Below are 12,437 nucleotides of genomic sequence, written 5' to 3'. Positions count from 1 at the left end.
AATTTTAATGTTTATAAAAATTAAAATAAATTAAAATTAAACATGACCGAAAGTATTCAATAACTAATGGACGCAAATGTCCATCAACCTTTTAATATTTAATTTTTTTTTCTCTCTTAACGTTATCAGAAATTGATTCACAATAACTAATGACAATATTCTGATCAGGAGTTTTATTATGCTCTCTCAAAAATCAACTAAGAAACAAAACTGTTTTGAAAATAAAAATTTGTTCACATAATTAATCTTTGGTTGGCCTATCTCCTTTGTGTGTGGAGCAATCTCCTGTGCGTGTGTTGATAATGAATTTATAGATATTCAGGTGTTCTTAAATTCTCATTAAATTGATTTTTTTTTTTATAAAAAATATATTGTTATTCAAGACAATTATTAAACTTTGATTTAAATATATGATTTATTCTTATAATTATACGTAAACTGTACTAGTGTTATTTCAATATAAAAAATTATATTTTATCTATCTAATAATTTTTATTTATTTTTTTAAATTATTATTTATTTTTTAAAAAATTAATATATAAATTTACTATTATAATTTTATTTTATTTTAAAATATCTATTAAAATATATTTTAATATTTAATAAATTTAAAATAAATATAATTAAAAAATTAATAAAAAATTATATTTTTTAATATGCGAAAAAATAAAGTTTTTTTTTTTCTAACAGGTGAGCTTCAATTTGTAGTTAATTATTAATTAAAAGTATTTTTTTAGAAAGGTAATTAAAAACAAGAAAATGAAAATAGAATTTGTTTAATCATGGACACGTGAATAGTTGCAGTTGGAAGTCGGGAATCACGTGATAGAATGAGCATAAATGGAAGAAGACATTCAACACGTTCGCTCAATCGCAATGTGTTCCCCTAATCAATCAATAATCAAAATCAGACGGTCCACAAGCTGTCCCCAATTGTCCGCACGTGACACACCATATGTTGTTGGGCGGCTCTCGCTCTCCTACCATCCTCCGTAAGACCAGTTAACCATTTTTTTCCACCTTTCATCTAAAGTCCACGTCACCGCGATTTTTATTTTGTTGGAGCCTCTCGCGATGGTATCGATGCGATCCACGATTTTCCACCGTTCGATCCAAAGACACTAGCCTCAATCTCAACCGTCGATCATCAACTCTTATCTCCTTAATTCAGCTAAGCCTAAGGGCGCAAGCGCAACCAGTAGATGTAGAAAAAGGAAAACACACCGAGTTAAAGGCGCCTCTCTCTTTCCCTCTCTGTTTTCTCACACAAAGAACCCTTTCTCTGTCGCTCTCTCTTTCTCTAGTTTCTTTACAAAACCAGGTAACTCTTTTCTCTTTAGATATATTGTTTTTTAATTGCTTTATCACATTTACTTTGCTTTCATTTCTTGCAAAAACCCTATTGGAGAGCCTATAAATGGGCTCTTCAGATCTGGGATTTTTAGTTTGATTCTTGTATATATTGTGTTGGATTAGAGATCGATTGTCTTTGTTTAAATTTATTCTCAATGGGATACGAAATTCTGTTTTAGGGATTTTGGTTTGAATTCGTTGGCTGATTGAGTATGTGATTGATTAAGGTGATTATTGGTGTTTTTGCTGTGTTAATCTGTTTTGAATTTTTTGTTTTGGGTTTTTGGTGAATGTAGGGTTTTGTGGCTGAGACTTATTGAAAATGGAAAATGGGGTTGAGAGAGTTGGTGGGCCACAATTGGGAGAGGAAAACAATGTGGAAAATCAAGTTTCTGGGGAAAAGGTAGAGGAGAGGGTTGTGGTTGGGACTGATAAGTTGAAAGATTTTGAAGAGGAGATTTTTGAGGAGGCAGTTGATTCATCAGAGGGAATTGATTCACAAGGGCAGTTTCAGGACAAGGGAGAAAATTCTGAATCTGTCCTCGGTGTTGAGACAATGGGTGATTCCAGTTCTCCTGTGGTGGAAGAGAATTCAAATATGGAAAATGAAGTTGAGACGTTTGAGGAGGCAGTTGATGCTCCTGTTGAGGCTGGGGTTCCCCAGGATTTGGTTGCAGTGGCAGGTGAAGAAAGCTCAAAGGATTTGGTTGCAGTGGTAGGTGAAGAAAGCCCAAAGAATTTGGTTGCAGTGGTAGGTGAAGAAAGCCCAAAGGATTTGGTTGGTGGTGATAGTGTTGACAAGATTGATGAGGGTGGGACTAGCAAGGAAGTGATTTTCCATGAACTGAATGGGGAAAAGGAGGTCTCTGAGATTGGTGGAGATGTAGGAACTGGGGCTTTGATGGGTGCACTGGAGGTGAATTCAAGACATGAAGTTGGACGGAGCAGGGAGATTCTGTCTGAGGATGGTAAGGTGGATGAGCTGAAGAAGGATGAATTGGGTACTGAATATCAGAACATGGGTGAATCTGTTGATGGTGTAATCCAGCTTCAAGAGGATAATGATGATGGTTTGAATGATAACATGAAGATGGTTGATACGGAGTGTCATCAGGGTGAGAAAAGTGGAGAATTGAACGGTGATACGACTGTCCTAGCTTCTGAGAATGGGGTTCCTAAGAGTGAACAATGGATGGATAATTCTTCAAATTTTGACATTGGGCTCAATGGTGTTAGCAGTGAAGATGTCAAAGATATCTCTGTTCCATTGAATTCTGGGCATCATGAGGAAATTCATGACCTGAATGCTAATCCAGCTGTCCTACATGCAATGGAAACAACAGCAGCACCAGAAATTTTGAACTTACACTCAGAGAATCTTGTGAATGACAACAGTGAGGACATTCACGATTGTATAGCTACTCCAGCAACTCTTGTAGAAGAGGATAACAAGGTTTCTAAGTCACCATGTGCTGATGAAAAAGTTAATGGTGTTGGCAATGACAGCATTGTGATTGAGGAGCCAGAAAAGAAAGCAGAAAAAGATCATGAAGAGAAGAAGAGCACTCAAGGAAATGACGAACAACAAATTCCAACTCCAGAAAAGCTGGCTTTGTCATCTGATGAAAAAGTTAATAGTGTTGGCAACGATAGCAATGTGATTGAGGAGCCAAAAATGAAAGGAGAAAAAGATCAGGAAGAGAAGAAGAGCACTCAAGGAAATGACAAACAACAAATTCCAACTCCAGAAAAGGTTGCTTCATCATCTGAAACATCCACTGGTCCTGCTTCTACACCTGTTCGTCCAGCTGGCCTTGGTCGTGCTGCTCCACTATTGGAACCTGCACCTAGGGCTGTGCAGCAGCAGCAGCAGCAACGTGTCAATGGAACTATGTCTCATGTGCAATCCCAACAGGTTGAAGACCTTGCCAATGGGGAGGGTGATGAATATGATGAGACTCGTGAAAAACTCCAGATGATTAGGGTGAAATTTTTGCGGCTTGCCCATAGGCTGGGGCAGACTCCCCATAATGTCGTTGTAGCACAGGTTCTCTACAGGTTGGGATTAGCTGAACAGCTGCGAGGGAGAAATGGGGGCCGTGTTGGTGCCTTCAGTTTTGATCGTGCGAGTGCCATGGCTGAGCAGCTTGAGGCAGCTGGGCAGGAACCCCTTGATTTCTCTTGTACGATTATGGTTCTTGGGAAGACAGGAGTTGGTAAAAGTGCAACTATCAATTCAATATTTGATGAAGTAAAGTTCGGTACTGATGCATTTCAATTAGGTACCAAAAAAGTTCAGGATGTTGTTGGCACTGTTCAAGGGATTAAGGTACGGGTCATAGATACACCAGGTCTTCTCCCTTCTGGGTCTGACCAGCGCCAGAATGAAAAGATCCTTAACTCTGTTAAGCACTTCATCAAGCAAACTCCTCCGGACATTGTTTTGTATCTAGATAGGTTAGACATGCAGAGCAGGGATTTTGGTGATATGCCACTCCTGCGTACCATCACTGAGATATTTGGTCCATCCATATGGTTTAATGCAATTGTTGTCCTGACTCATGCAGCGTCTGCTCCACCTGATGGTCCAAATGGTACTGCTTCGAGTTATGATATGTTTGTCACCCAACGTTCTCATGTTGTTCAACAAGCAATCCGTCAGGCAGCTGGTGATATGCGGCTTATGAATCCTGTCTCATTAGTAGAGAACCACTCAGCATGCAGAACAAATAGGGCTGGCCAGAGGGTGTTGCCAAATGGCCAGGTTTGGAAACCTCATTTGTTATTGCTGTCTTTCGCATCAAAGATTCTTGCTGAAGCAAACACCCTATTGAAGTTGCTAGACAGTCCACCAGGGAAACCTTTTGCAACTCGATCATCAAGGGCTCCTCCTTTACCATTTCTTCTCTCATCTCTTCTCCAGTCAAGACAACAAGTGAAGCTGCCTGAGGAGCAGTTAGGTGATGAGGATGGCCTTGATGATGATTTGGAAGAGTCCTCAGATTCTGAGGATGAATCTGAATATGATGATTTGCCACCATTTAAAAGTTTGACAAAGGCCCAAGTGGCCAAGCTTACAAGAGCTCAGAAAAAGGCATATTTTGATGAGTTAGAATACAGGGAAAAGCTTTTTATGAAGAAACAGTTGAAGGAGGAGAAAAAGCGGCAAAAGATGATGAAGAAAATGGCTGCTGAAGCTAAGGATTTGCCTAGTGATTACAGTGAAAACGTAGAAGAAGAAAGTGGTGATGCTGCATCTGTGCCAGTTCCCATGCCAGATTTGGCCTTGCCTGCTTCTTTTGATTCTGATAATCCCACACATCGATATCGATATCTTGATACCTCCAACCAGTGGCTTGTGAGGCCTGTTCTAGAAACACATGGTTGGGATCATGATGTTGGTTATGAAGGTATCAATGCAGAAAGATTGTTTGTAGTTAAAGACAAAATTCCTCTTTCCGTTTCCGGCCAGGTGACAAAGGATAAAAAGGATGCCAATGTTCAAATGGAATTGGCAAGCTGTATAAAGCATGGGGATGGGAAGTCAACTTCACTAGGATTTGATATGCAGACTGTGGGGAAGGATTTGTCATATACCTTACGCAGTGAGACAAAGTTTTGTAATTATAGGAAGAATAAAGCAACAGCTGGTCTCTCAGTCACCCTCTTAGGTGATGTCGTGTCAGCTGGATTGAAAGTTGAAGATAAATTGATTGTCAATAAACGTTTTCGAATGGTCCTGTCTGGTGGGGCTATGACTGGACGTGGCGATGTGGCTTATGGTGGCAGTTTAGAGGCACAGCTGAGAGACAAGGATTATCCTTTGGGTCGTTCGCTATCGACACTTGGGCTTTCTGTCATGGATTGGCATGGAGATCTTGCTGTTGGTTGCAATATTCAATCCCAGTTGCCTATAGGGCGGTCTACAAATTTAATTGCTCGAGGAAATTTGAATAACAGGGGAGCAGGACAAATCAGTATTCGCATAAATAGCTCAGAACAGCTTCAAATAGCTTTGGTTGGGCTACTTCCTCTATTGAAGAAGCTGTTTGATTACCCCCAACAAATGCAGTATGGACAATGATGAAAATTTAGTTTGTATGTACTGCAGCAGAAATGCGATGGTAGGAAACACTTCATATGTGCGTCTAATGGTGGTCATAGTTAAAAGTGAGTGACAAAGCTGCTTATTTGTCTTTATGGTTTTTCTCCAGACACTTGGTTTTTGTTAAAGCTAAAATTGCAAGAATATTTTGCGTTGATTATAGAAACTGTAGTTTGTTAAAAGTATTTTCATGTAATGGTTTTTGTGCCCATTAAGCTGCATGGAGAAGCGGTGCTTCTGTTTCAAATGTGCCTCTTGACTGTCTTTTATCGGTGTAGAATGGGTTTACATGTGCAATGTATAGTTTCTGGTTAGGCTAGGAATCACATCCATTTATATCATGCTTTGCTGAATGTATAATAATAACAAAAAAATTTTGGTAGCCTCTCCTGTTGGTTAGACCTATCTTCATTTGATTTTTAATATCATTTTAAGCTTCTCTCGCTGAAAGTCTGTTGCTGTTGATCAAGAACAGAAAGCGGGTGCCTCTGTTTCATACTTGCCTCTTTTGCTGTCGTGTTTTATGGGTGTAGAAATGGATTTGTATGCACAATATATAGTTGCCTTGTTCTTCTGGCTAGTCTAGGAATCAAATCTCATTCAACTTTTGCTTTGGACAGTGTAGAATAATATCAAAAAGTTTTAGTAGCCTCTACTGTTACTTATCATTTTAAGTTTCTGATGCTGAAAGTCATTTGCCTGATGACTGAGGACAGAAGCAGTTCTGTTTCATGCTTGCCTCTACCACTCTCTGTCTTTTATGGGCGTGGAAATGGGTTTTACATGTCAATGAACAGTAGCTACCTCGTTCTTCTGGTTAGGCTTGGAATCACATATAATCTCTTGCTTTGCTTGGTATAGAATAATATCAAAAGTTTTGGTAGCCCGCCTCTCCTGATAATTAAACCTTTCTTCTCTTGATTTCTGATAGTTCAAGTTTCTCATGCTGATAGTTGCTGTTGATTGTTGACTGAATCTGATAGCGTGTGTATTATCTATGGGCGTTTTCTCTTTGAAGGTCGGTGTAGTTTATATGTTTAGGTTCATTTTACATCGGATTTTAGTAGGGGGTGTAATTTTACATCGGATTTTAGTAGGGGTGTAATTTGCCATCGGATTTTAATAAGGGCGTAATCGAATCGAGCTAAGTCGAGTTTTGTAAAGTTGAGTTTCGTTTATTAAAAAATTTTATAAGCTCGAACTTGATACGAGTTCTAATATTGAGTTCAAACTTAACTTAAAAATTAAATATTATAATTGAATTTGACTCGTGAAAAATTTATTTAAATTAATAATGAATGTAATTAAAACTCGAGATCGAAAGCTCGTTTAAGCTGATAATAAATTTAATTCAAGTTTGAGATTGAAAATTCGATTAAAAATTCGTTAATAAAATTTAATTTAAATTTTTAAATATTAAAATTTTAAATTAATTTTATTAAAATTTATTAAGATATATCAAATATCAATTTTACACTAATAAAAAAGTTTTTTTTTTTCTCCAACGCTTGCTTTAATGGCAATGCGGAAGTCACTAAACCAAGTCAACAAATTTAGCCAACCAGAAGATTAACGACAAATTTCCACAAATAAAATGAAGATGTTGAAAAATGAGATGAAGACCACTGGAAAACATTGTATTCAACGACATCTTCACGGCTCGCATCATTAAAAAGGGAAAAAGAAAAAGGCTTTCAGTGTCTGTTAATTAATAATAATGGTTAATTTCAAAAAATTTATCAGGTGATTGGACATCATTTTCAAATAGAAATATGTAATTTAATTTATAATAATAAAATTTTACTATTTTATTCCATACAAATTTTATTTTATTTTTTTAAATAAAAATAAAAAATTAAAAAAATAGAATTTAAAATTTAAATTTATTCATATATACTTATCACTAAATTAAATTTGTCCAGATTTTATATTTTATATGGTTAATATAATATTTAAAAATAATTTATTATTAAAATAAATTATTTAAGTTTTAAAATTTTATAAAAATATATAATTTAGTACACACATTTCTAAATTTAGATATAAAATATTATTTTATAATAAAATATTTTCTATAAATATAATTCATCTTTATATTTTTACAAATTGATATTTAAATATTATAATTATTTATAAATAATCACTTATATTTTTTACAAGCTAATCTTTATATTTATTAAATTTAGTATTTTATATTTAATAATATATTAATAAAAAAGGTAAATCAAGAATTTTGATAAAATATATATTTAAATTCAAGTCCAAATATTCTTTTCTCTAACTTTTCCCTTCTCGTTAATTTACTTTTTATTTAATTAAAACAAAAAGAAATGATAATCTTTTATGTAATTTTTTATTTTCTATATGTTAAAATTTAATAAATCAATATATTAATTTAAAAATATAAAAATTTATTAATAATTATAATATTTAAGATCAATTTATAAAAATGTAAAAAATAAGTTTAATTAAAATTATAAAATTTAAATTAAGAAATTATTTTATTAATCAAACAAAACTTAAAAAATATAAACATTAAGATGTAACTTTTATTAAATATTAAAGAATAAATTGTAATTTATTAATAATATTTATTAAAAAAAGTCTCATTTTATTAAATGTTTTTTTACATTTTATAATTATCCTTGAATTTAATTTATGTGGCAACACTAATTAAAGCTCTATAGGAATCAAATTACTTTGATTAATTTTTTAAATAAAACAAATTCAAACTTAATTTTAATCAAACTTATTTAATAAACGTTCAAACTCAATCATTTTACTATTTTACTCGTTAAAATTTACATATTCATTTATTTTATGAGTTCACAAAAGCCAACTTAATGAACTAAAATTATTTAATTTAATTTTTTAAAATTTTAAATGTGAAATCTGCTAAGATTATAAACGAATACGAGCTGTTTATAAATTGATCAAGACTCAATTCAGAAGAATTTAACTCAGACTTTAATGGCTCAACTCGTATTCTATATAAAGCAAACTTTAAGTTTTATTGATACGAGTTAAGATTAATGTTAGGTCGATATCAAAATTTTTTTAGCATTCTTTATGCTTTTAATTAGGGGTCAACAGTATTCGGTTTTAATTGAAAAAATCGATCGAATCGAATTATTTTGAAAATTTAATTTGATTTTTTATTTATTTCAATTCGGTTTGATTTTTAATTTTAAAAATTTCAGTTATTTCAATTCGGTTCGGTTTTGATCAGAAAAAATAAAAAAACACCTAATCTAACTTATTAGTAATAATAATATATTATTTTCAATAATATAGATATTAGAAATATTAAGGTTAAAATATTCTAATTAAAATTTAAAATATTAAAAATAAAGTGTAAAAGGTAACAAATTTATTAAAAATGGAAATAGATCAAACCGAATCAAATCAAACTGAATCAAATCGATTTAATTTGATTTCTGATCAAAATCAATTTGATTTGATTTTTAAAAATACTCAAATTTTAATTTTTGATTTAATTTATTTTTTAATCGAACCGATCGAATCACCACCTTTAACAATAATTGACAGTTATTGCAAATATATAAATTAAATATAAAGATATATTTTTTAATTTATTTAGAGAAAAAATATAATTTATCTTTTAATAAAAAAGAGAGATATAACCTTAATTTTTGAGTTGATAAAAAATATTCTTCAACATATATTTATGAATAAGAATAAGTTTATAAATATCATTTAATATTGTATTTTGGTGTTAATTTAAAATTTTCATCAATTTTTTTCTTAAACTTATTTTATCATTTTCACTTTTTTAAATCCCACCAACTCCTTTCTCTAAATACTGATAAGTTAATCAGATAGAATCCTTTATATTATATAATAAAAATATTACATTTCTTTCACTATTTTATACTTTTTTATAAGAGATTTTTTATATATATAAATAGGGTCGCTTTATAATTTCAATACTTTATTAAATTTTTTTTTATTTGCCCCTTTAATAAATAAATTATTTCTAAAATATTAATTAGATTCCTTCTAATATAGTCTTTTTTTTTCTTCTCTATTTTTATTAAATTTTATTATATTTATTGCTAGTTCAAAAATTTTAAGTGACACACCAGAATCAATAGACAGAGAATAAAGAAAGCCAATGATCACCACATGTAGCAAACTACTTTAACACAACGATTCCTGAAAGCTGAATATATAAACTAAAGCACAAGCACTAGCTACTGAAGAGAGATAAGGGTATCTAGTGAACGACTGTAACATTGTAGCCAACTATAGCATCGCCAGTAGTAATATCAAGCCAATGCGTCTTCGCAATAGCATATCCACGAGCCAGCCGGAAAATCCCAGTCCCTCCAACGATCGGCATCTCACGTACTGGACTCATGGCTGAGTTCTTGCCGAGGAGGCTGATAGAGCTACCATCATAGGTACCATCAGTGAAGGCGAAGTTCATGGCCATGAGAAGGCACAGTTCACTCTGTCCAGCTGAACCATAAAGCCCTTGTGCTCGACCCACCAGCTTGGACTTGGGATCTGGTCCTTGAGTTAAAGGGTCATCTGCCATCATAATAGCTCCAAAAAGAGTTGGGGATCTTTCGGTGTCAGTGGACTGAGCCACCTTGATAGCACTAGGGTTTTTTCCACTGACTGTGTCGTGGAAATAGAATTGGAGATTGGTTACAGTCTCCTTCTGGGCTTTGATTCTCTGATGCCATTTGTCTATATGGAAAGCCTGTGTACACGGCATGGCCAGGACCAGGGACATGACGAAGAAAACTAGAGATAGCTTTGCCATGTTCTTTAATAAAAGGACAAAAAAGCTCACAATCTAAAACAAGAAAAGAGACACAAGGAGATGAAGGGAAGGGAGTTGTGATTCTGAGAGACTTTATAAAATGGGGAGTGTCGGTTTTGCACTTTGCGATGCAGCTGCTGGCTCCTTGTATATTCAAAGGCTGTTTAACAACAATTGGAACTGGGGACTACCTTCGTTTACCGCCCAGTTCATTTAAATTTTTAGAAATTTCTTACTTGATAATTTTACAGCTATAACATGTATTAATTATATAATATTGTCGTAAATTATAATAATAAATTTTATATTTTTGAAATTTTAGCATTTCTTACATATATTTGTGCATACACGAATTAGCTAATATGTTATACTTTTTTATCATTGATTGAATGTACAGGTTTGTGTGTAAAAATTATTGTATATGATTGCAAAATCATTAATTGTTATTATTACTATTGTTCTTAGATTTTATTTTTTTATAATTATTCTTAATATTTTTAAAATTCATAATCTCTTATATTATAATTATCTACTTGTCTACCAAGTATTTATCTACTTAGAAGGAAAAATAATTCTTTAATGACCCATTAAAAAAAATTAAACAATCAAATAGTTTTTCATGTATGATTTGATTTTCAAAAGAAAAGGGCACTACTGTATATATTGGGTTGTTTCGAGAACAGCATTAATTATTCAAAGAATTCTCGTTTTTCTAAGTGTAAACTGCGCCTAACTATTCAGACCCAACAGGCATTTGCAATGCAGATTTGAGGCACAAAGGAGCTTTCCATGCTTTCCAGATTGGACCGTACGAGAAATTTGTGGGAAAATAAGTGGGTAGTTGGCTGGTGGTCTTGACTGTGACTGTCTGCCCCAGGCATATTGGAAATATACAACAGTGGGTCATTTGAATATGAATGTTAGTCTTCTTTGTTATAATTAGTCGACCTAACTCTCCTCTCTCTCTCAATTTCGACATTCTTGGATAGAAATTTGGTCCATTTGCCGGTTTGTATTGGATAGCCTAACCCCAAGAAACCATAAGTTTCAATCAAGTGCTTGCTCCAAAAGGGGTCTCATCTCCATCTTTGGATAAAAACATGTATAATTTCTTCAAATTATAATTAAAATTTATTCGGTAAATGATGCGCGTATATACTCTAAATTCGATTTTATTTCAAAATGAGTTAATAAAAAATTAATTATTTTAGTTGAAATATAATTAATAAAAATAATATACCAAATTCATAAAATATGGTTTTGCAATGTATGTGTTAGTTTAGTCCGGAAAAATCACGTTCTTTTTCTTTTTATTCTTTTTTTTGTTTATTAGTGATGTCTAATCGTCTCTCTGTGCTACAGTGCCGTTTGTCTTTCTCACTCAAATCCATATGTACGGATATGTCAAAACATCTCTTCACGCCAAATGGCCATTTAATTCCTCTGTCACGCATGCTGGCAAGGCTGCGAAGTGACTGAGCTCGCTTCCTTTACCTTCTATCACCTCACCACCTCACCAAACTAGACTTTTCATGGGTAAGCCTGCACACGTAGCCGATCCGATCCACTTCTCGTTGCAAGACGGGGTCATGTAATGTTGGCCCAACCTACATGTATGTGGTTTAATGACCTTTGGACTTGTATTTTTTTCAGGGTTCGGCCTTACTCTAGGAGTAAAAAATCCGACAGTCATTAAAAATTATAAATAATAAACACATAAATTTATGTACAAATATTTAATTAATTGTCCTAAATTCATTATCATAAAAGTTTGGAAGAGTTTTCATTCTTATCGATTATATTAACCATATTAAATTCCACCATTACTTCAACGTTGAACTCCAAACTTAATTCTCTATTACTTTAATTAATCAAATCTAAATGCTGAATTTTCATCAATTTAATTTATTTTTATATTTATTTTTTTAACAACCTGAGTTGTTGTGCATCACAAGATTTTAAGCTTAATGTTTTACTTTAAGAAAATGATATTACAAGACTTTTCTTCTAAATAGAATGAAGGGATCTTCCATTATTGAAAAAATTGTCATTTTTAAATTTTAGATGAAATTCATTCCACGTTTATATTTAATTATAATTTTAGTTAAATTTTTTAAAATCAAAATTAAAAATAAACAATCCAATCATTTAATGTGCAATCTAAATTTTCAATATTGATAAATTTTA

At 32.7% G+C, this 12,437-nt stretch overlaps 2 protein-coding genes across 2 annotated transcripts; one reads left to right on the top strand and one right to left on the bottom strand.

The window, feature by feature from the left end:
* The first annotated feature begins 1,161 nt into the window (after positions 1-1,161).
* Positions 1,162-5,705, top strand: LOC110626780 (translocase of chloroplast 120, chloroplastic). Its single transcript, XM_021772856.2, has 2 exons — positions 1,162-1,321; positions 1,650-5,705. The coding sequence occupies exon 2, from the start codon at positions 1,676-1,678 to the stop codon at positions 5,435-5,437; it is 3,762 nt and encodes a 1,253-aa protein (XP_021628548.1). The 5' UTR covers positions 1,162-1,321; positions 1,650-1,675; the 3' UTR covers positions 5,438-5,705.
* A 3,902-nt stretch (positions 5,706-9,607) lies between these two features.
* Positions 9,608-10,372, bottom strand: LOC110627117 (dirigent protein 23). Its single transcript, XM_021773359.2, has one exon. The coding sequence runs from the start codon at positions 10,248-10,250 to the stop codon at positions 9,696-9,698; it is 555 nt and encodes a 184-aa protein (XP_021629051.1). The 5' UTR covers positions 10,251-10,372; the 3' UTR covers positions 9,608-9,695.
* Between the last annotated feature and the right edge of the window lie 2,065 nt (positions 10,373-12,437).

Source organism: Manihot esculenta, chromosome 11 (assembly GCF_001659605.2).
Source record: "Manihot esculenta cultivar AM560-2 chromosome 11, M.esculenta_v8, whole genome shotgun sequence".
NCBI lineage: Eukaryota > Viridiplantae > Streptophyta > Magnoliopsida > Malpighiales > Euphorbiaceae > Manihot > Manihot esculenta.
The sequence above is the reverse complement of the archived record's forward strand: the minus strand, read 5'-3'. Positions and strand labels throughout refer to the sequence as shown.

Excerpts from the sequence above, each read along its gene's own strand:
- LOC110626780 (XM_021772856.2), top strand. The coding sequence starts at position 1,676 with ATGGAAAATGGGGTTGAGAGAGTTGGTGGGCCACAATTGGGAGAGGAA.
- LOC110627117 (XM_021773359.2), bottom strand. The coding sequence starts at position 10,250 with ATGGCAAAGCTATCTCTAGTTTTCTTCGTCATGTCCCTGGTCCTGGCC.